This window comes from Coturnix japonica, chromosome 2, assembly GCF_054131305.1.
Source record: "Coturnix japonica strain WE chromosome 2, WE-NBRP24, whole genome shotgun sequence".
Classification (NCBI taxonomy): domain Eukaryota; kingdom Metazoa; phylum Chordata; class Aves; order Galliformes; family Phasianidae; genus Coturnix; species Coturnix japonica.
In genome coordinates this window covers 43,187,174-43,211,996 of record NC_140664.1, presented here as the reverse complement: position 1 = coordinate 43,211,996, position 24,823 = coordinate 43,187,174, and the positions used below count along the sequence as shown (strand labels likewise).

The following is a 24,823-nucleotide window of genomic DNA, read 5'->3' as shown; positions in this document are numbered from 1 at the left end:
TACCTCTTCACTGTCCTCATCACTCTCTCATCTATTCCTCTTTTCTTTTGTACCTTAGCTGACTTACCAAGTTATCAGTTTCGTTCGCTTAGGAAACCAGTGACTGATAATGTGTAGTACGTGTTGCTGGGCAGCTCACGCTTGGATTTTGTTGTCAGCTTGGTGAGCAATCTGAGCTGGAAAATGCTAAATTAGAGGGCACACCTCTGGCCTAGTGTGGAAAACTCTTTAAAGGGATCAACAGAAAATATGTATGTATTTGTATGTATTGTTTAATGTATCCTTAGAGTACGCCTGAAGACTTCAGCAGGTGTTTGGGGTTTTTTTAGTTACATTTTGATAAAATTTCCCATCATAGGAGATGCTCCTCAGAAAATGTTTGCCCTCCTTTTTTGTTTTTTTTTTTCTTTTTTCTTTTTTTTTTTTTTTTTTTCTAAGTCACTTTATGAGCTTACAAGGGAGAAATCAGCAGAAGAGGCATCTAAAGGAAAGCCAACAAGAAATGGGAAATGAATGCTCTGTGGTTTTTCATTACACGCCGTCATTGCAGGCTTGGTAAATCCCATACATGCCACTCTAATTGCTACTCTGGAGCTGGAAAGAGTTGAGTATTTTGATTCCTTAGTTAAAAGGATCAGCATGAAATGAGAGGAAAACATCACATTGCTTTTGGAAGCAAAGAATTAAGATCATTTTGGAGCAGGCTCACAAATATGTAGGAGACTCCAAAGGTAATGTCTCCCGTTTATTTCCATGGAAAATACAAACAATACAAAGAGCACAATAACACTGTTTGATAGAGAAAATTCTCTGCCGCAAAACACTATTTTTCTATGGTTGCTACCATGAGCTCTACATTTTTGCCAGCAACAAACAGGAGCCTGCATGCTGCACTCATAAGAACCTGTACCAGCAGAGGTGACCCAGTGTTGCTGTCACCACTGCTGAATGCACCACTCACTGCCTCACTGTGCTCACATCCACTGGTTGTTCTCTACAAACATACAGTGTCCATGAATGTCAGAGGGTGACATTTTTTCCACCTGGGGAAATTCAGTGACACACCTTTGCTTCATGCGCACTTCCATGTCAGACACCATTTTGTCAGACTGCTTCTCTTCTACCTTCTGTAACACGGAACAAAATGTAATGGAATAGTGGCAGAAGGTCCAACCTCTACTGCCATACAACCAGCATTTGCTGCTGATGTCATGGACCGACATCATAAAATAAGAAGCATTACTTTCAGAGCAGTCCTCATCATTTTTGGAGTGCCCACCTTCAGAACAAAAGGTATTGAGGTGCAGCAGAGCTGTCTTCCTCCTGCAGAAGCTCAGGAATTAGAGCTGCTGTGTGCCTTACCTCCAAGCATGTTGTAAAACAGTGCCAACCTCTTGTAGAATGGGTTCTGATTGGGGCAGTTAAATATTATTGGAGGTACACGTAAGGAGCCCTGGGTAGGGCGATGGTAAAGCTCCACTCTACCATGTCCTGTTGTCTTTGCCTTTGGATGAGTGAATGATTTTTCTAAATCTGCCTCACAGCCCCATGATTAGAATAATCTGGATTAGTTAAGAGTCTGTGGCTGTTTAATCCAGCAAAGTACGATATGCCTCTGGTAAGAGGGATGAGGGCTCTTCTCAAGATGAGGGAGTTTCTGTTGTAGAGTAATGCTGAGGAGTCCCTGAGAATCGTAAGGGACAGTTACTGCAGCTGAAATAAATACTCCAATCTCACTGAAGAATGAAGAATATTTCCTACCCAGAGTGCCATCTCCATGCCTGGTGATCCCTGTTAAGGGAGATACTGAAATAAATGCAGGGACTCAGAGAGGATGAGATTGATGAGTGAGTGCATTCAGGTGAGACTGCATTGCACTTAGCAGAGGAAAGGTTAGATCTGTGAACCACACACAGCCATGGCTGGGCTGAGAAGGGACCTCAGGATCCATCTGCTCCAACCACTGCTCCAGTAGGGCCACCCAGAGCAAGGCGTCCAGGTCCATACATACAAAGAGAACTCGGTGGCGATGGGGCTTTCAGTAAAAGTTGTGCCTTGAGTCGAACGCAGGGCAAATAGGAGGCATCTATTTTAGTGGTTACTGTATTTAAAATTTAGGGCTTGTCCAGTGTGGGTGGACTTTGACCAGCAAGTTGTTTTGAAATGGAATGAATTTGAGCATGTGTATACTTTCAAAAAGACAGAAAGAGAGGAATTGATTTAGGACAGCCCTATGGCCTCTATTTTGCAAGATGACTGACTAGCTAATTAAAATAATTTCTTCTGGTCTTCTTTCCTATGACGACTATTATATCTGTCAGTATAGAAAGTAATAGAACAGCAGTAGTGATAGCTATTAGGGTTGTAATTCTTGTTTAGTTAAAACATCATGCAGCTCATCCCTTTAAATGAGGGTATTATTTAGCAGGTGTCAGCTTATGTTTTTTGTTGTTTAATTTTGAATTCCTCTATGGTATAATTGTATTCTTTACTTGTATTTTATGCGCAAAGGAAAACAGAAGTTATTGAACCATTAAGAGCTGTGTAAGTGTATGGTTTTAACTGTTTATACATGCTTTGACTTTTTGTTTTAGTCAAAAGGTTGATGTTTTCCAGCTGGCTTACTGAGATTTCTGGCGTTGAGCAAAGAACTAATTGCTGAAGGAGATCTGGGCATATGGTTTTTCAATAAGCGAGCTGCAACATTTTATCAGTAATTGGATTGAGATACTCTAATTACTGATTTTTGTTAAGATGCTAATTGTGTCAATTGTGTTAGAGGATAAAAAAAGCCTGAGAATAAAGGGGAATTTACTTTCATCTTAGAGTGACGTTTGGCAAATGGTAGTTGTGAAAAATCATCTCTGCAAAGCAGGTGTGTCTGAAGCACGCACCAAATCACCTAAATCTGTTCCATGTGATCCCTTAGCATGATTTCTGTGTTATAATATAGATAGATGTTATGGTCATGTGTTATAGCATTTTTTGTTGTTGTTGTTCGGTTTTACATTGCCACGACTGTTCTTTTCTTTAATATCTTAAGCTGACTAACAGTGACTAAAGGAGTCACTAAAGGAGCTGCAATTGCAGCTGGACTCTTACTAATACTGAATTCCTCTGTTCATCTTAAAACGTAATTGTCACTTCAACTGCATGCCCAGCTGATATAAAAAAAATGCTATAGATTCACATGAACTTCAGGATCTCTGAATTTCTGTGAGCTTGCGAATTTTGTGGCCTGTTTTTTCATATGTATTTCATAATTAATCTCTGGAAAAAAAAGGACATTTATATTTTCATAGAACTTGTCAGAACAAAAGCGCTGCAAAGAGTTGTATTTCATAAGCTTTTCTTTGCTTGTTCTCCAAAGCAGATGTCCCTTGGGAAGGCAGTTTGCCGGCTTCATGCTGAGAACAGAACCATTCTGTTAGTAAACAATATTTAAACGTTACATTTGAAATACCTTCTGGAGGCATCTTTAGTAGAAATAATACGCAGGGATAAAATGGTTGCAAATGGTATATCTAGAAGCATTACGTGATACCAGGCATTCTTTTTGTTCTTTTCCAAATAAGACTCAATGAAAATCTATTTATAAAGCAGTTCAGAAATCCTGTCTGAAATAGAACAGATAGCTTGACAAGTTGTGACATGCATCGCTCTGTAATCTGACACAATCTTTTGGGCACACTTCTTGAGTATATCAGGCTTCCTGTTTTCAAGATAATTCTAATTAGTTACAAATTGCAAAGTATAAATAGCTATTGCACTGAATTGTCCTTTTCTGCTTTATTTATTGACTGTACACTTAAATGTTAGAGACAATGGAGCAGCAATAATGCTGTCTAGACAATGTATTGGTTGTTTAGTCTGGTACCGTCTGTTGTCAGAGAAAATTTCTTTGTGTGGTAAAGGCTTCAGATTGTAATGCTTGACATTATAGCTCCACGTTTAAATATAGCTTTATGTGCACGTATTATATATTTCAGCATGTAAAATTGCTTTTGCAATTCTGATATTTTAGTTAATCTCTCCCTCGTGATCTGGACCATTGGAATAAAGAAAATTAATCTGTCAGTGCTGTGTATCCATTTTGCATCATCTGCCTTAGGTTTGTTGGCAGATTTGTTTTGTTGGATGTATTGAAATATACTTATTTTTCACTCTTCCTGGATATGAACTATGCTGACTTCAGTAAAAATTGAGGATAAAATAGGATTATAAACTTTCCTAAAATAATAGTTACGTTCAGCAATTTGGAGGTTTTTAAAATGAAGTTTAAACACTTAAATATGACTTTTTTTTTCCTCTGCTCTGTAGTTTCTGAACAGCTCCTTCTGGCTTGTTCAGTTGACCCAACTAGACTGTGTGCCTAGTGAACATGGGTTTGGGCTGTTTGGTTTTCCTCCCAGCATCTCCTTTCGTTTATGCAGTTACTTTGCATACAAGGCAGCTGGAGGGCAAGAAGGCTGGTGATGGATTTGTGCTTCATCAGGTGCATGAGCAACTTAGATGAGAAGCCATGCTGAGGTTCTTCAAACTAAAGGGGTGCTACCCTCAAGTCCAGCTCTTAGCTATGGCACACAAGGATTCAGAAACCTTGTCCAAAACAGAAAGTTGTGATTTTTAAATCTGTATTGTTATTGTAATAATGTTTTCTTGGATATGGTTATTCCTGTTTAACCAGGCAATTTAAAGTATTTCAAGCAAAGACATGCTGGAATGGAAATCTTATCCATGTTTTTCATCAACATAACATATATTAGGTTAGATTTGTTATCTGGTTCGCACCTGCAGGACTTTTAGTCTCTGACTGGAATTCCTGAGTGGGTCATTGTAGGCTGGGGTGTTTCAGACTGTGCTTATCCTGCTGCTGTCTTCTTCCAAAGCATCTGGCACTGGTTGCTCAGAAAGACAGCCAGATTTGTTGTCAGAAGAGTCTTTGCCCAGGCCTGTGGTGAATGAGGAGCTCTTGATTTAAGGCTGAGGCCAGTGCTGAAGACAGGATACTGAACTAAATCATCCTTGGTTAGAGGAGTCATTAAAAGTTACGCATGCTTGTTGTCTTCCATCTCCAGTCTGCTTTTCTTGAGCATGTACTGGTTTGATTGGAGAAGCCATCTTTCTTTTCTGTATTGTTGTACAACAGGTGGTCAAAGTAAACAGTCTATCTCAGCTAATGTAGGCAAAACAATAATTATAAGTAAACATCATTTTATGAGTATATGTTTTGCAGAGCAGGCTATGTGTCATGCATGATTCAATCGTTTTATCCTCTATGCTCCTGAAACTTTTGCCTTTCCTTAAAAGGAGAGACCACCTCTACAGATTTCACCGTCCCAAGTATGCAGGGAGCGAGAGGATATCCTACATGTTTAATCCAGACAAAACAGGTGTGACAAGAGAGAAAATTGAGACTGCTTATGTCTTTCTGGGCATTACATCACTGACAATCCTTGTTTCCATTTTGTTTACTAGAAATTTTCATTGCAGTTATTTTTTGTTTGTTTGTTTTACCTCTGTAAGCCAACCACCCAATGAGGCCCTGTAGTTGGATGACAGAGCATGGTATGGTTTGAGGTGAGGGTAGTACTGCCCTTTGGAGCAGCTCCACCTCCTGCCTCTCTGTTCAGGAGCAACAGTAGGTGTTGAAAGAAACCTTTGTCTGAGACCATTCAAATAGGACGACTGGAAACCCTGGGAATGTTCAGCCTGGAGAAGAGGAGGCTCAGGGGAGACCTTATTGCACTCTATAACTTTCTGAAGGGAGGTTGTAGTGAGCTGGGGGTTGGCCTCTTCTCTCGTGTCGTTAGTGATAGGACTAGAGGGAATGGTTTCAAACTGCGGCAGGGGAGATTCAGGCTGGACATTAGGAAGTATTACTTCTCAGAAAGGGTGGTCAGACACTGGAATGCACTGCCCAGGGAGGTGGTGGAGTCACCAACCATGGGGGTGTTCAAGGAACAATTGGATGTTGTGTTGAGGGACATGGTTTAGTGGGAGCTATTGGTAATAGGTGAATGGTTGGACTGGATGATCTTTTAGGTCTTTTCCAACCTTGGTGATTCTATGATTCTATGAAACCCTCGGTGTCCTTCACTGATAGTATCTTGGAAGTCTGATACATCTGGTTAAGTCTCCCACATCTAACCCAGTATAGATACATATTTATAGTCACCACTGAAAACATGATTTGATCTGTAGAAGCATTAGGATTTCAAAAAAAAAAAAAAAATTATAATGGCTATACAGGACAGTATTTCTTTAAACATATTATAGCACGTGAGCCGCCTAAGGTCTAATAGTTATTTTTCTGGGTAGAATTACACTTAGAAGCTTAGCAAACACCGAATTTCAAATAACCTAAGTCGTTGCTTCAGTGCCTTTTTTTTTATACTTCTTTCTTTATCTTCACTTTTCGCTTCTTATTAGATCATTAATTACAAGGTCATGTCAGTTGCACTTTAAATGCATAATCATACAGACTCTCTAAGGTCTCGTTATGCTAATGTTATTGCTAATTATAAAACTGAATCCAGTGGAACATCATCTTTTTAAATGTCATAGGTTGTGAAATAAGGAAATGTTGCAAGTTATGACAGCCCATAAAAGATAAACTATTGCACGGTAAGAAGTACATAATTTGAGAATGAAAATTGTGTATGCTGTGCAAAGAACACAAGAGAGTTGGGGTCATTCTTTAGTTCATTTTCCTTTACGAACCTGGCAAATTGCTTTGTATTAAAAAATAAAATAAATCATCGATATATTTTCATACCGGAGCATCTTTTTAAAGATGAAGGGAATTAATTAGTTAGATGTTATAGTAGAATCATAGAATCATAGAATCCATAGAGTTGGAAGGGACCTTTAAAGGTCATCTAGTCCAACTCCCCCACAGTGTTGACCAGAAGCTTCTTTTCTGGTCATCTTCCTTTCTTTTGGTCTATGTCATTTCTAATTAATGAGTTTTAGATACTACCATCTGAAACCACCTGTCTGTTGAATGCCCTGCATTGTTTGCCTGGTATACAAAGAACCAGCACTGGTTGAGTGTCTCCAGTGACATACGGAGTCAGCTCTGCACTTGTTTAAGCAAATAGTCAGCTGTTAGCTAATAGATCCATTAGTGAACTTTCTGCAGAATATCTTGTAATCATTACTGCATGAAATTTTAATAACTTCAAATCAGAACTGTTTGAAATATAAGAGGACCCTTCTTTGCAAAGCATTTTTCACATTTCGGTAGTGAACATGCTAGTTTAATCAGTAGAAACTTTGTTGCTAATGCTGAGAAATAAAGTAGCAGTGGGAATCTTCAGTTTTCTGGTATTGACAGTTTGTGAATCTCAAATTCTTTTACAGATTACATAGCATAGGGTTGTTTGTTTCTCTGTTTTAGGTGTAAAGATATTTACAGTCTTGCTTTATTCCTCTAGAAAGAGATTTTACTTGGATTTAGAACCTAGAAAGAACAACTCCCTAGAGCATCTTTTCCTTTGGGGCAGACTGGAACCTCTCTGTGCAGCTGCCTTACACTGTGGTGAAATCTCCAGAGGATATCTGAGGAAGTAAGTGATGGATCATAATAAAAGAGATCAGAATGCCTTCAGTTTTGCTCCAAGAGGAAAAATTGTTTTTTTGTTGTTGTTTTATTGGTTTGGGTGTTGTTTGGTTTTTTTTTCCCTGGTGGAGTTTTTTTTATTAAATCAGTGACAATAAGTGAAAGAACCATGAGGCTATCTCAGCATAAGGTCCTCAGGGTTTCTGAGCCCAACCTCTGCCCTTCAAACTCCTGATTCCAATGGGTAGAATATGGGAGAACAGGAAGACTACACAGTTCTGAGGCATGTTGCGTTGTTGGTTCATTATCCATGTGATGTTCCTTCATGCCATTAAGAGACCTTCCATGAAGTACTTTGAGAAGCAGTGTCACAAGGAACCACTGAATAAGTAACTTCCATATCTATCAACCATAAAGAGTAAAGACATTTGACAAAGAAGCAGATTCCCACGTCGTACCAAAGTCTCTGGAAGGGGTGGACCAGGCTAGATACACCCCAAGGGAACAGTTTGTCAGTATCATAAGATATTGTGTCTTTTGAGGGAAAGCTCGCTTTTCTTAGGCTGGGTAAGTCATCCTTCTGAAATGAAAGCAGAAAAAAAAAACACCTTATAAACCATAGTTTTTGATGCTTTGAACAGTGTTCTCCACATGATCTAGTGCTCTGCTCTAAAACTGAGTTGGAAGAATAAGAAGACTCTTGTAGCTGTGTTTGACAGAGGGCTTCTGAAGGTGCCTGTATCATTGTCTGCAGGGTTTGTAGAGTACTGAACCATGATGAACTTTTGCCCTTTTCTATGACTTCTCCAAATGTCACAAATCAAGATAATGTCCCTAATCACTTATTTGATGACAGTTTCTTTCTTGAGTATGCTTATTGTTCTCTTAATTCTTGTGGGCATCCTGCTAACCTTCATCCAGTAATCATTTTAGCTACTACCTCTTGGAAATGTTCTGCTACAGGATAGCTTCTATCTAGAAAGCAGGGAAAGACATCTGTGGTTTTACTCCATGCCATTCGGAGCATGGCTTCCTGATAGTCCTCCAACAAGCCAACTCCTAACCACCCCACCAAACATGCTAGCGCATTAATCACATACAACAGGAAAGTATTTGTTTCAAAGGAAGAATAAGCTACCAAAGTTGTTCTGTGATCTACAATCACTTAACTAATGGGAATGGATCTGTGGATTCTGAGTGACTTACTTTGGTCAGCGCTTGTTTCAGTCAGTAGACTGACTTCTGCAAAGCCAACAAGAACTTCTCATCTTTATGTCCATTTCTAAAATGAGTTTGGTGCTTCGGAAAGATCCATGAATGTTATGGCAGAAAGTTGTTCTTGAACGTTTTGTTGCTGATCAAAGGGTGATGAAAATAGTTGTAAGTTATTTGAGTTATGAGAATTTTTAATAACAAATGCAGTACCACAATAACCAAATCCAGCATCACTACCAGCTGCTTAGGATTTTTTCTTTGATCCAGTAATATATTGCAGGACTAAGTAGTAATAACCCCCTTTTTTTTTCCCTTCCAATGGTGTGGGCAGTCATTTTTCTCTTCCCTGCTGCTCACCCTTACGTTATCTTCCTTGTCTTTCCTACACTTAAATTCAAACACAGTCTTTATTGGAATTTTCCGCCTATGCTTTCGACTTTCAAAAGCTAAGTGTTGTGCTTCTGCAATTTTGTTTTGTGGGCATGCAGTTATCAGAGTAGAAGAATGTTTAAGTTTTTGTCTGCCTGTTTCTGAATGCCTCCTTGAAGAGCTGATTGAATCTCTGCTGTTAATCTCTTTAACCCCAGAAAGAAGATTACCTTAAGAGAGGCAAACTATATTTCTCTAGAATGAATTCATCATCTTCAGTAAGGACTTTTACTGCAGTGAAGTTCACCAATGGAAACTTTTTGCTGCTAGCCACATAACAGGTGATATTAGTTATAATTGCGTCATCTGGTGGCATTGTCAATTACCATGGGTCTGGAAAAATTGCTTCTTTCAAGTCTTATCAGTCTGTTACAAGTTAACCAAATACCAGAAATGACAGAGGAAACGTTTGTGATGGAAGTGGTTGAATGTTCTTACTTTTTCCTTCTAATCTACTTATTAACATAAGTACTTTTGAATCACTCATGATGCTTAATTTTTAACCAAAGGTAGGGAATCACTGCTGTTAGCAAACTTATTTTCACAGGGGTTTTGGACTCATATTTATTGTTCATAACAAAACTTTGACTACAGTTGTTTAAAGAGAATCAAAGAAATAGGCCTCAGAGTAAGGCAGGAGTTCACAAAAAGCAGCAAAGTGGCCAGAAAATTGTGCTTCAAGTTACAGCATCTGTTTTGCAGTGGAAAAGGATGTGTTTTGTGTGTTTGATCCACTTGCATTGTCAATAACTAGCATTTCTACTATAGATTGAAGGCTTTTTCTCTCAGGTACACAGTAATACAGTCATAGGTCAAGAGGTAATGGCCTCAAGTCGTACCAGGGGAGGTTTAGGCTGGATATTAGGAAAAACCTCTTTTCCAAAGGATTTTGGAAGCATTGGCACAGGCTGCCCAGGGAGGTGGTGGAGTCACCAACCCTGGAGGTGTTCAGGAACCGCGTGGATGTGGCACTGAGGGATGTGGTTATTGGGTGATATCGGTGGTGGTGGGTTGATGGTTGGACTGGATGATCTTAGAGGTATTTTCCAACCTTAATGATTCTGTGTTGACGGGGTGCATTCCTCACATGTGTATTTGAATCCTATTGATAGTGATGAGTTGTTGATAAAATAAGTTGCCAGAAATAACATGAGATGTAGTAAACAACTGAATAAGGTGTGCCTTCTCTGAGATGAGATTTGTAAAAATGCAGTTACTTAATTTTCTTGCTTCTTGTTTCCACACCAGTAATCGTCTGTCGGGCATTATAGTACTGAAATGACGAGTGAATATTGTTAATTTTAACTATTGTATGGTACATCAATAGCTGTGGATGTTTTTATTTCCAAGAACTCTGATTTGAGACTCCTAAGGAAATACAGATTTCTATATCTAATAGTTAACAAGATAAGACAGGACTGAAAGGAGAGGGGTGTGTGGATTGATTTGCAATTGGAAACAGTTTTCCTAACTTATAGTTAAAGAATCAATGCAATTGTTGAATTAGTATGGAGATGCTGAAGTTAAAGTAGGTTTTTGGGGTGTTATGGTGCTATTTTCCCCTTAAGAACTTAGGAATTTTCACATCGGGCTAGTGTTACATCTGAAACGGGCTCCTCTACTTGTTCTGATTTGTTTCCCAGCTGGAGCAAGCTAGAAAATGCCTGCTATCAGTTGTCACCACCTGATAAGTGACAGGTGGTGACTTCTTAAGATGTGGTAATTATAATTGCTTGTGACTCTCTCCTCTCTGATGGTTGTCAGCAGGTAAGAGGTGTTCCTGCAGTAAACAGCTCTCATAGTCTGCCTGTAATGGAAGTTTGTGGCCATCTTGGGCTCTCAGGGCCATAAGATGGCACCATTCAGAGTGCAGTTCAGTTTCCAAGCTGCTGGATGTTGTAATTACTATTGTAAACATTCTTCTAATTCTGTTTCAACTCTGGAACTTAATCCTGTCCTGCAGCAATGATTGTAACGGTTCATTTGTGAATTGCATTAGGGGAGCTGAAAATGGATGGAGGCTTCCCTACATCTGTCTTTAAAGATATTCTTAGTTGTAAAGCCACCCGCAGCACAGGTCTTTATTGCTTAAAAAAGCAAGCAGAGATGCACCACTTGTTTCCTTCACATCATGTCTTATATGGCTCTGTACTTTGACAAGTACAGACACCTCTGTTTGGAATTCCTAGTCTTTCCCAACTTTCCTGGTGGAGAAGTTTTCAGTGTCTTCCTCCTCTGTTTCCCGGCTGTTTGGTTTTTGCCTGTTTGTTTGTTTACCGTGTCCGGCAAGGAGATGGAGATGGGATGGGTGGAAGAAAAACCCGAATGCGTTGTTTGTCTGTGTTGTGGTAGGAAAAAATAATAGCATCCTCTCTAGTCTGGGAATAGCTTAGATCTTATTCCAGAAACCTTTTTCATTGGAATCTGTAATCTGCAGGCAATAGCAATTGGTGGAGATTTTTATTGTTTTGTTGGTGTTGTGTTTTTTTTTTTTACAGTAAATGAGTGTTCTCAGCAATTGTGGTAGGGAATCTTCTGTGTTTAACTATCAGAAGATGAAGCATCCAGATGAACTCATTTTTTCCTCTCATTTTCACAGAAGCAACCATGGGGTGCATTAAAAGCAAAGAAGATAAAGGTCCAGCCATGAAATACAGGACTGATAACACTCCAGAACCTATTAGTTCCCACGTCAGCCATTACGGGTCAGACTCCAGCCAAGCAACACAGTCACCGGCAATAAAGGGATCAGCAGTTAATTTTAACAGTCATTCCATGACTCCTTTTGGAGGGCCCTCAGGAATGACACCCTTTGGAGGAGCATCATCTTCATTTTCAGCTGTGCCAAGTCCATATCCTAGTACTTTAACAGGTGAGTATTACATACGATTCTTCTCGTACTATTATTCATTTGTAAGCTTCACAGTCATATTTAAAAATAAGAAGATGAAAAGAATGCTACTACCCCTTGCCACACAGAAGTGGGAATTTAAAATAAATTGCCTTTTGGTTTTCATTATCTTTTCTACTGAGATAATAATTCAGCCAATACCTACTAGTGAATGGAGCTTGGGGGCTGGGTTTTTTGGCTTTTGTGTTTTTTAGGACCGTAACACAGAGGTGTTTGACGTGTTAAAGGAGATAATGGGAATAGGTGATAAAATTATTAGACATTCATTGTTCTTGATGGGATGCGCATGGAACAATGGCTGTACACATTTAGAGAAAGAGGCAAAATGAAAAGCATCTCAAATTTAGGAAACTCATACTGTGATTTAAACTGACTTTCAGACTATTTTTATTAACTGTGAGTTATTTGCATCAAGGCAGTGTGGAATCTGTTCAATTACAAAGATAATCAGGTTATCAGTATGTGCTGTGTAATCTGATAGACAAACAAGATGTGTTAAATAAAAGCAGAATTCTCTCTGTTGATGGTCATATTAAAGTCTAAGTTGAAAAAAAGTAGAATTTACAAAATGCAGAGGCTGTCTTGGCTGACATATAGTCTCTGAAGATGCAGCATTTTAAAGCAATATACATATTTGATGTCACAAATGTGCCTTTCTATAAAAACCCTAAAACATAAAAAAAGATTGTTCCTGTGCACGTGGCTGATCCCAGTAGTTCACTTACTTTTGCTGGATCTTTTTGAGAGGAAACTGATTTTCTTTTATTTGGGAGGTTCAGAAAAGAGGAGAAGAAACCTTGTATGGGCACTTCACAAAATGTGGCAGATAATTCTGTATCAGCCTTCTAGTTTTCCCACAAAACTCTAGTGTTAGCACAATTACACTGTTTAAATATTTACTTCACTACCGTGGAATTTGAAAGCTTTTAAACACAACTAATTTGAGGTCTATAAAAATCTGCTGTGGCTTCGACATTAAGAAATTCAGAAAAGCAAATGTGAACTGTCAGGTGCTGATTACCTCATGTTCCTTTTTGGAAATTCAGTAAAAAACAAATAGTGAAAATGAGTAACCATCCCATCTCAGATTTTTTAAACCCATCTGAAACCCGGTGTTGGATGAGCACATGCAAAAGTGAAGTGATGGCAGCCTTTCTTTTTGTTCATTAGCTCTACCAAGTAAAGTTTTGTGTGCTTACAGAAATCTTCATCTCTTTTAAGAAACCTCTGTGTATTGCCTCTCATTTGACCGGGTTCTTTGTTCACGTTGGAATCTCTTGCACTATGTGCAGGCCCTCCTGGGTATTAGCAGACACCAGGAATGCTACCCCCTCAGCTACTGTAAATCCTTTTCTGCCAAGATCAGAAGGGCTGATCTCTTGCCTGTCCCTGTTGATCCTTGTCATTAAGCATGTGATGTCTTGGCTCAGATTCAATAGGAGAGATTTCTCATGAAAAATAGGTCTTGAACCTCATAGGTGTGGATTTGGGCAGGTTGACTTGCCCCCATCATTTTATGGTCAGGTAAAAAGATACTGTTTATATAACTGTTCCTCCTTGCTCTGTAAAACCAGGAAGCTGTTCATCCTCAAACACAAACACTTTTTAAACAAAAATGCACCAGCAGTTGTTCAATAAATCCACTTCTCATTTTTAGATCAATGAGAATTGCGTGGTTTTTTGAATGGATTAAATGGGAAACTTCATCTGGCTGTAAGCTTTCAGTGTTTGTCACAAATAAACACTGAGTCAGGATCTGAGGCCCTTTGTTTTGTGAGAGAAAACATGTCAAACATGTCGTAAGTGTCCATAGTCCTTACCCAGTCCATCAGTGATATCTTACAAAAGGATGATACTGTTGTCATCATAGCTGTAGTGATGCTGAAAAAGAGTTGGACCATCTTTAGTCCTCTGGAGCAGAACTGGAAAAGAAATCTGAGTTAAATCCACTCTGCTCCTGTACTATCCATTCTATTGTCATCAGACATTACAAATTCACAGAACTGCAGTGAAACTGAGAACAGAAAATGGACGTATTTGAAGCTGTGTTTGCACTCCTGCCCTCTAGTTCTCCTACTGAACAGCAAAGGAAAGTTCTCTCCAGAGCCAGTCCTTGATTAGAGAGTGAAAACTCTGCTCTAATGAGAGGATCCTCTTGAAGGAGAAGTGTTTTGACCCCAGGTAGCTTGAGTTGGTGATTCACGAAGCTTGAACAAGTGAGTTGGTGATTCACTAAGAAAACATCAACAAGAGACTTCAAAATTCATTTGAGTTGTGTCTCCTTGTTTAAAATATCCTGTGCTGGTGCTGTTCACCTGAAGCATTTTACTGTTCTGCACTACAGAATAAATCACATTTCTGAGTGAAAATGGTTTGTACGGTACCCAAAGTGTTGAAATCAAATTTTGGGAAGGATTGTATGCGAGTTTTATCAATTGTTTCTTGAAAAATAGTAAGGAATGCACAAACACTGATAATCAATGATGGTTTTCTTATTTAATGACTTGCACCTGAATGCTTTGGTTCATTATTCTAATTAGTGTTACACTTTCAGGAGAAATGGATATTTCTCTTGTTTCTATATTAGTATCTTTCCAGATATTGTGCAGTTTGTTTTGAAGTTTTTGGAGACTCCCAGCAGTTTGAACCCGAAGCCTTCAGTTGTTTCTGAATTAAAATTGATGAGTTGTTTTCAAAGGGCGGTACTTAAATCAAGTTCTGCAGCATTAAAGCTGTATCTTTTTGTTTTTATTTTCTTTTTCAAGGTGGTGTTACTGTATTCGTGGCCTTATATGATTATGAAGCTAGAACTACAGATGACCTTTCATTTAAGAAAGGTGAACGGTTCCAGATAATAAACAACACGTAAGTGTTCTTGTTCACAAGCTTCTCTGGGGTGTTGCTGGGAATAAATAGATCCTCAGCACTCCTTGAAATCTAAGTGTCATGTTTCAGTAAAGAGTGGTTGGAATTTTTTTCTTGAATGAGAGACTCGACACAGATGGGGGCTGAAATAGTGATACTGGTTAGATGATGCTTTGGGGCTGAGGTCATGTTTGGGGGCAGATGTCAAGATGTAGTGTCTAGGGAATCCCAAAGCTGCATCCTTTCATTCCCTTCTACAGTGAAGAATAGCAGAGGGGGGAAAGCACAGTCTGTCATGCTCTGAGTGTTACAGGTTTCCACATCCATCAGGGATGCATGTTTGATTTTCTGGTTTAGTTGCAGCACTATTCTGATCTTATGCCCTGATTTATAGAAACCTAGAAAAGGGGAAAGTATTTTTTCACCGTGAAGATTCAGCACAGCCAAAAGCTGATGTCAGTATTCTAATACATAGACAGAGCAGTTTTCACTCATCCAGGTCTCTAATTTTATTAGCTCACTTTATTAGCTTTGAGTGTTGCTTACTGTCATCATACAGGCAAAATGATAGGACTGAGGCAGATTAAGACTGGAGAACTGGGAAGTCTGTCATACATCTCCACTGTAAAATGTTTTGTTGCAAGTTTGCATTTTGTATATATAAATTCCTTACTTTAAACAACAAAAAAACCCTTTAAAATTTCCTCTAAAAGGCAAGGCACTCACATTGTTTATAGTGAAAAGAAGAAATATGTTCAGCTGCAGCGCAAATTATAGTTGTTGCGTTCTCAATTAGAATGCAATATTATGTGAAGATGCTTCAGCAGTTTAGGACTGATGTATTGCTCATGTGTGGAAGAGGTAATCGATCTTACATTGCAGGGAAGGCGACTGGTGGGAAGCAAGATCCATTGCTACAGGAAAAACAGGCTACATCCCAAGCAATTATGTAGCTCCTGCAGACTCCATTCAAGCGGAAGAGTAAGACATTGCATCCTGTCAATCTGTTCTTATTATCTATTCTGCATTTAGTGCCCTGTAATAACGTTCACTTCAGTTACTGCACGTAGCATTTAAGGGTGAAGTAGAATTATACCACTAATTAAAGGATAGGAATGCTATGTGGGTGTTGTCAAAGGTATAAGTGTTAGTAGATGTGAGGTGGCTGCTTCTGCAAATGCTTTATGCTTGCTTGCTATGTGTAGCTAAGGGAGAAAGGATGGAACAGTGCAGCAATGAAGACGAGAACTGGAAGATATGCTCTGTATTTCATGAAGAGCAAAAATGCATGGTCTTTAATTAAGGGTTTGCGCATCCTCTACTCTAGGCCTTTCATGTGCTACACTGGCATAGTTCTGCCAATAAGCAATTCCCTGATACGTTATCTGGGCTCTTTTGTATTTTCTACTGCACTTCTGGGAAAACTGCCCAATTTCCAGGATGTTTCCTGAATTTCAAGCTGAGAGCATGGCATGTTGCTGCTGCTCTCACCTGGGCCTTTGCTATTTAAAAAAGGCCTGCTGTTATTATATACAATGCAGGCCCTTGCATTTCATCTGCTCTTATAATTGAAGGATTTTCTTTAAGTGGTCTTTCCTAAGCCTGAGGACTTTGATATTGCAAGCTGCTTGAGATAGGATCTATATTATCCTTGTGGCTTTTGAATGCTGCTATACTATAAACGTTTAAAGCACATAAAAGAACAAGTTAATCCCACTATTATTTTATAAAATAACACTTTAGAGTATAATTTGTAAATTTACATAGTGCTGGGAAGAGGCATTTTCATGTGAAGTAATTAGTGGGATTCAGATTTGCTTTTTACGTCCAGGTTGTCTCAGGTATATGTATAGTCTCTTGATCAATTCTAAATATGCAGGTCAACTTCAGCAGTCAAATTGAAAACACAATAAAATGTAAAGATATGTTTTAAATCCCTAAGTGATCACACAGGCCATTCTGATTGCGTGTCAGCAAAATGATCCCTTCTTACCTACATTTTTGCCAACTTCCAACACTTATAATGCTGGATCTGTTTGATGCTACAACAGTCCCAAATTAAAATGTTGGAAATTTACACTTTACGCCATTCTATGACTTCCAAGACACATAATCAAAATATATTTAGGAAATGTTTTATTGCGAAGTCTAGACATTAAAATGGTCTATGCTGTCTGTTGGTCAACTCTTTGGGGTGTAGAAATCCCTTTTCTGAAAGAATTTAGGCAAGAAAAACAGCAGGTGTGTTAAAACATCTGTGTATTTGTCAATATTAGAAGGACACAACAAAGATGGAGGAAGTACGTTCACTACTGCAGGAGTGTTTCTACATGAATGTCAGAAAAAAGTGCTCCCTCTACTGAAGGATGAGGCACAGCTGAAGGTACAATGGGGAGGTTCCAACTGAAAGTAAGATAAAGCCTTTCACCTTGAGGATAGGCAGCCTATCAGAGTCACAGGGCCTGGACACCGTGTAGTATCTGTCTTTTAGGGTTTTCAAGGGGACTGGACAACTCCCAGCATCCAGGTCTGATCTCACAGCTGCACTGCCTGCAATGAGAGGCTGCACCAGAGATACCCCATTGACTCTTCCAGTCTGAATGAACCTGTAATCCCATGATATTGCCACACACCTCCTCTGTGTTAAATGCTGTTCTTTAACATATGGCTGAAATTTCTTAAAGAAAACATATGGGGTTGCTGCAATGTTTTGAGAATACTACCAACAATTTCACTGCCATCTGATTTAGTTTGACCTATGAACTTCTTTACCATAAGGAGTGTATTCCTTCCAGTGATTAATGTTGTTTATACCTATTGTTGAACCATACAAAATATTTTCAGACAGAAGCCTCTTAAGTATTTTGCTAACAACAGAAATTAGTCGTGTAGAAATAGGTCATTTTAATCTTCTGATTATATGGATATCATTACTTTTGTTCATCTGTAACTGCTTTGTATTATTAGTAGTCTGGTCAGTGCTTGAGATTTCCAGACCTTATGACTATTGAAGTATGGGCAGATTTTATTTAGACATATTTCCTTTGACTTCTAGGTGGTATTTTGGTAAAATGGGAAGGAAGGATGCAGAAAGACTACTTTTAAATCCTGGGAACCAGCGTGGTATTTTCTTAGTAAGAGAGAGCGAAACCACTAAAGGTATGTGTATCACTGTCTGTCTCTTCTTCTTCTCCCACCCCTGCAAAGGTGAGCAGGATGGCCATATTTATATCTGTTATACATACACATGTGCACACACATAATTCTATAACAACACTGGGGGAGATGTGTTGCTTGTGCTTTGTGGAGGTGAGGCGCTGGCACAGCTGCCCATAGAAGCTGTGGTGCCCCATCCCTGGAGACCCTCAAGGCCAGGTTGGATGGGGCCCTGGGCAGCTGAGCTGCTGGGGGGTGGCCCTGCCCATGGCGCAGGGTGCGACTGGGTGGGCTTTGAGGTGCCTTCCAACCCAGCCTATTCTATGGGTGTATGATTCCGTGCTTTTACATTTTTGGTGAAGCAGCACATGACTTATTTTCTAGGTGCTTACTCCCTTTCCATACGTGACTGGGATGAGGTCAGAGGTGATAATGTGAAACACTACAAAATCAGAAAACTTGACAATGGTGGATACTATATCACAACCAGAGCACAATTTGAATCTCTACAGAAGCTGGTGAAGCACTACAGAGGTAAGCCTAAATTCTGCCTTGGACATATGATGAGGAAGAAAAACATCACGTGTAGCCCATTTTTCAAATTAACAGTAAATGTAATAGTTCTTTTATCAACATGAGGATGTTACATTTGCTGTAGCATTACAACTGTTTATCTCTGAAGCTTATTTTTTCCATTTTCCAGAGCATGCTGATGGACTGTGTCATAAGCTAACAACTGTGTGTCCCACAGTGAAACCACAAACACAGGGACTAGCAAAAGATGCCTGGGAAATTCCTAGAGAGTCTTTGAGGCTGGAAGTTAAGTTGGGCCAAGGATGTTTTGGTGAAGTATGGATGGGTAAGAGCTTAACGTGATACCTTTCAGTTATCTCTGTGAATGTTTTAGTAGTATTTCAAGTCATTTTCAGAATCTTTAAATATGATATCATAAATAACCGAAGAAAAAAGATGCCAATTAAATTTAGACACAAAAAGTTAAGAATAATGTTCAATGCAGTTAATGATTTTGATTATTCTGTTACATAAAAAAACAGAAGAAAAAACCCAAAACTTCTAGGAGAAAATCCCTAATTTTGTAGTGGGGAGTAATATTTTATTCGCTTCTCTAGGAACCTGGAATGGAACCACAAAAGTAGCAATCAAGACACTTAAACCTGGTACAATGATGCCTGAAGCTTTTCTTCAGGAGGCTCAGATCATGAAGAAATTACGACATGACAAGCTTGTTCCACTGTATGCCGTTGTTTCTGAGGAACCAATCTACATAGTCACTGAATTCATGACAAAAGGTGTGTGACAGAGTGGTCCAAATACGGTACATTTAGAAGATTATTTAAGATTGCAGCAACAAATGATATGTTTAATTAATGTTAGGTTTAAAGAAGCTGAAGTATAAATGATAATTCTGATTAAATTAAAATGAGCAACGGTTGACCTACTTGAAGCAGTTCTGATTTAGATCATGGGTGGAGACATGATTTTTCTGCACATCTGTGTCACCCTTGCTCATCTTCCAAGTACATGGTTGATAGTTTTTTTCCCTTTATTTTTAGTGAGTAGTGCCTGGTACATTTAAATTGGGTGTGGTAGCTGGGAGTACCGCTTTAACTAACATGCTTGCCTTGTAGATAGGTTGTGCTCATGAATGACAACAGAATCAGTTGATTTCTGTGTTGGTTTTTTTTTTGTTGTTGTTGTTTGTTTGTTTTTCTTTTTGTTTTGTTTTTTGTTTGTTTTTGTTTTTTGTTTAATTTTGTTTATTCATTTTGGTTTTCTTTTCTATAATAATATATATATTTTTAAGGTTGGCTTTTTAAAATAGCAGAATCTAGCCTTTACGTATCCTTGATTTCAGTCCTTCACCCTTCTTCCCTTGCTCTTTTTCCCTTTCCCCTGCTCCTGACATGGAGACTTAGAGATTCAGGCTGAGTGTGGAAATAAGCACTATAAGCATATCAGAAGTAAGAAGAAGCAGGATACCAGGAATATCAGGCAAAAATCCTCAGGCATATAGTCCTCAAATGGCAGTATTACTAAAATAAATATCAAAATGCTTGGCCATAACTTGCAGTGAGTACCAGGGCACAGTCAACTGGAGACATACTCATTGAGTTGTGTTCTGGGAAATGAGGGTTTTTCAAACTCAGGTACTGGGAGCTGAATGCATTAACTAACGCCTAGGGGAGAAAAAAGCCTCATGTCTGTGTTTTCAGGTCAGGTTAATGTGTGCTTTTCTGTAGTTCTTCACTGAATTGTGTTGTCTTTTACAGGCAGCTTACTAGACTTCCTGAAAGAAGGAGAAGGGAAGTTCTTAAAACTCCCACAGCTGGTGGACATGGCTGCTCAGGTACTTCATATAAGACAAGAAAACTGTCTTTTGTATTTAGAGAGGAGACTTAAAGCTATATCAGATACCAACTAAGTATAAATATTGAACGCTCTGACTATTGTATGCTGTTCTTTCTTAGATTTTCTGTTGTAACTTTGCAATTCATTGAAAAGAAATCACCAAAGTTAGAAATTAGATAATGGAGATCCAGGCAGGTGCTTACCAGTGCAGCAAGTTCTTGTTATGCTCTGCTTCCTGTACTTACACAGTGAGAATGGAACTAAATAACAGGATATAGTTTAATGCTTGGGATAAATGTACGCAGTCCTGAGAAGTAACTTTAATAAAACTTTATTTTTAAGATTGCTGATGGCATGGCTTACATTGAAAGAATGAACTACATCCACAGGGATCTCCGGGCAGCCAACATTCTTGTAGGAGACAATCTTGTATGTAAAATAGCAGACTTTGGTCTAGCAAGGTTAATAGAGGACAATGAATACACTGCAAGGCAAGGTAAGTCTGATTTATTTACTGAATAAGTAAGTCCAGTTACCTTAAGATTATTTAGAACTATTACATTTAGCAGAAGGTCATTATATTCTGTCTGTATGAATAAAGATCATGTGTCCTTTTGCAGCTATTTTTGGATGTCATTCTGCCTAAGTGCAGGTTTTTGCTTTCTGAAAATTACCCCACATTTTGAACCGTATTTACGAATCTCAGAGGTTTTACCTGCTTCCAAAAGTTATAGACTGCTCCAGTTTGATTTCCCATTTGAAATCATAGAATTACTCAGGTTAGAAAAGACCTCAAAGATCATCAAGTCCAACTGCAGCCTAACCATAGTACCCTAACTAACAACCCTCTGCTAAATCATATCTCTGAGCACCACATCCAAACGGCTCTTAAACACATCCAGGGATGGCGACTCAACAACCTCCCTGGGGAGCCTATTCCAGTGTTTAACTACCCTTCACTTAACCGCGTTGAATTTGGCCAACAAAGCAAACTGTAAAAAATACTTGAGAGCAGTACTCTTGTATTTAAAATATTTTAAAGCGTAAGCAAATGATGCGTGAAGAAAGGGGAAGTCAGATATCTGTCTTTTTAATGTTTGCAGGAGCTAAGTTTCCAATTAAATGGACCGCTCCAGAAGCAGCGTTGTATGGTCGGTTTACAATCAAGTCAGACGTGTGGTCGTTTGGAATTTTACTGACGGAGCTGGTAACAAAGGGGAGAGTGCCGTATCCAGGTAAGAGGAAAATGTTATCTTCTCTTTGTGGTATTCTGTGCTTCTCAAATTACCTTTTTGGACTTTTCTTACTTCCATCCAGAGCCCACAGTAGATAAGCAGAGGTAAAAACCTGGTCACGCTTCACTGGTTCCTTTGTTCACAAAGATACTTGTTTTATTTACAGGGTGACTGTTATATGATTTTTGAAGTATTTTAAAGTGATAGCATTTGTGAATGTGACTGATAGTTCTTTTCAGATTAGTGGGTGTTCTTATGTTTTCCTACCTATCTGTTCTTGACATTTCCACTTTATAGTTTCCCAGTAAACATCCTAGAGAGAACGTACCAGACCAATTTTTCAAACCTAAACGTATGTAACGTGCCCTACTGGATATTTTGCCATGAGTAGAATTGTAAGGAAGTCATGCTAGGCATATAATGCCTTTTTCTTGGCCTTATTCCAAATGGAATAGAACCCAAGGGAGGCAAAAGGTATTTGTGCTTAAGTCTTTCTTTTTGAAAGAACGAGCCCAAGATGCTGGTAAATGTTCTATAACAAAACAGACAAGTAACTATAAAACTGGAGAACCAAGTAGTGAGGAATTATCCAGTGCAGTGAAATATTTATTAGGAAATGTATTTAATCCAAGATTTAAAAAAATTCATTCAAGTGCTGATATAATAGATTCACATGCGCATGGTGAACAATATTGCGGTACCCTTGAAAAACCTTGTCTATCTGTTCTTTGTATAATGTCATTCAAAGTTAAGATGCTTTCTTTTTATTAGGAATGGTGAATCGGGAAGTTCTGGAACAAGTGGAACGTGGATATAGGATGCCTTGCCCACAGGGCTGCCCGGAATCTCTCCATGAGTTAATGAAACTATGTTGGAAGAAGGACCCTGATGAGAGACCAACATTTGAATATATACAGTCTTTCCTGGAGGACTACTTTACTGCTACAGAACCACAGTACCAGCCTGGGGACAATTTATAAGCCAGAAGTCTATATAACATGCACAAATCTGCCAAATGTAAAAGACTTGCAAAGAATTCCGGAGGTCTGTAAGGAATCAAAGGAAAGAAAATCTTCGCTACTTTGCATGCTCTTAATGACAAACTGGAATTTCATAATACAGTTGCACAAAACCACTTTTCAGGTGTTATAATCTAATTTACCAATGACATGTCTGTATTTTATTTCCTATTTCCCAACTTGTTTCAGGGTCCAAAAGGAAGCTTACTGAAAACGTGAGGTAGTAAAATGAGTGTTGGTGTGAACGGTAGCAGAAAAAAACAACGTTTCATATCCTTTATTTGTCCAACATTTAATCATCTGATGAAAGAGGGAATTGTCTGGAATTAAAGTGATCTCGAGGGAGGATGTTTTTAAAGCAGAAGAACTTTGTGGGACCAAGCAATTCCATTCCAGTTCTATCAAACTTCCTGTGTCCAAAATTATGTGCCCCCCCACCAAATATGGTACAACCATATTTGATGCTTAGTCTTGATCTTCAAGCTTCCTCTTGCATGGACTGAATGAGGGTAGGCAGTTTAAAAGAGAAATTGGAACAATGAGTGACAAACTTGATCTGAATGGTACACCTCAATAGTGAAATTAGCATAACGCACTGTGCTAATACTTGTATTATTATAACTGGAAAGTAGCATGAGAGATTCTTTTTTTCTTTCTGCATAGCTAATTAAGAATAATGAAGGTAACTAGAAAATGAGGTCATATTTTATAAAAATATGTGATAAAGTGGAGATATTTGGACTTGAAATTATGTGATACAATCGGGGAAGAAAATCCTTTAAAAATTGGAAGTTCCAATCCTACAGTGAGCTCCTAAGTAGAAAGACTACCTGAACAAAGCTCACCGCGAGAGCTAGGCTGGAGCTGGTAAATGGACACTTCTTAGTCCTTTTTGCAGAGACAGATTTGGTACTGTTGTATGTGGCTCATGTGTCTTAGTAAGGGTGGGTGCCACAAACGTTAGTTGTCACTAGTTCAGGGATTTGATTGCACTTTTGCTTTTCTCGACTATTAAGACACCCTAGACACAGTTGCTCTTCCCTCTTAGCGCCCTTCCTGCCGAATTATTTAACTAAAAATAAACAAAAGAAAATGTGAAAACTTAAAAGCTAAAGGGAGAAAATGTATTTAATATTGTCCGAATATAGCAACATTGAAATCTGCTGGCAGTCGGCCCAGCTCCACACTACATCCAAATTCATTTTCTTTGGCTACTGACATATCAAGCAATAACATCGTGTCTTTTATCCAGCGACTTGCATGACGTTTTTGAATTTCTTGTCGAGCTTATATCCTTTAATTTTGAAACACTAAACTCATACGTAACGGTCAGGTTTGAATTTATATTAGCATTATAAAGCTATCCAACAAAAATGATCTTCAGAGAAGCTGGTGATGTAGTTCTGGTACTAAATGAGTTTATACTCAGTTGAATCCAGCTACCAAACAGATCCGTGTAAGAACGGTGCCATCGTTTTTCATTCTCCGTCGTCATCGCTCGTCACCTGCACATCTGTGGTTATCACGTTTTAAAAGGGCTTTATGTAAGAAAAACAAAACAAAGAAACAAAAAAAAAACAAACCACGAAAACCAACAAAAAATTAAATATATATATATATGATGGAATTTTAATTTTTCTAAGTATTTTAAAATAAATAACACAATTATGTGAGTTTATGTATTAATACAGTGATAACAAAAATGCCAGGAATGACACTGGCGTTGTTTGGATTTTAATTACAGAATGGAACAGTTCCTTGTAATAACACTTGTATAGTAAAGGAATAAAACACTAACTTAATGAACGCGTTCATTGTAAATGGTTGTGTATTATAAGGCTTCTCCAAAAGAGTTTGTATGTTTATGAAAACTTATTTGTTTCACCTGAAGATCTTGATGATGTGGTTCTTAACCCTAACAGAATTTAAAACTCACGTTCACACTTTTTATATAAAAAATAGTAATAAGTCTAATTATGTAACTAAGTATTTTTATAAAGTATGGCATTGTTGAACTGTTTTGCAGAATTGGTTCGAAATAAATTTCTCCTTGATTGCA

At 38.5% G+C, this 24,823-nt stretch overlaps 1 protein-coding gene across 4 annotated transcripts in view; it reads left to right on the top strand.

The window, feature by feature from the left end:
• YES1 (YES proto-oncogene 1, Src family tyrosine kinase) overlaps positions 1–24,823 on the top strand; it is a 45,329-nt gene extending 20,506 nt beyond the window's left edge. For 3 of the 4 annotated variants that reach the window (XM_015855336.3, XM_085539624.1, XM_085539622.1), the window contains exons 2-12: positions 11,808–12,080; positions 14,885–14,984; positions 15,867–15,965; positions 18,040–18,143; positions 18,525–18,674; positions 18,844–18,999; positions 19,271–19,450; positions 20,432–20,508; positions 20,853–21,006; positions 21,614–21,745; positions 22,517–24,823. In XM_015855336.3, coding sequence (XP_015710822.1) covers positions 11,816–12,080; positions 14,885–14,984; positions 15,867–15,965; positions 18,040–18,143; positions 18,525–18,674; positions 18,844–18,999; positions 19,271–19,450; positions 20,432–20,508; positions 20,853–21,006; positions 21,614–21,745; positions 22,517–22,725 — 1,626 coding nt within the window. In that variant the 5' untranslated portion in view covers positions 11,808–11,815 and the 3' untranslated portion in view covers positions 22,726–24,823. Of the gene's footprint in view, positions 1–7,444; positions 7,572–11,807; positions 12,081–14,884; positions 14,985–15,866; positions 15,966–18,039; positions 18,144–18,524; positions 18,675–18,843; positions 19,000–19,270; positions 19,451–20,431; positions 20,509–20,852; positions 21,007–21,613; positions 21,746–22,516 lie in introns of those variants that run through there. The other variant, XM_085539621.1, reaches the window with a different exon arrangement.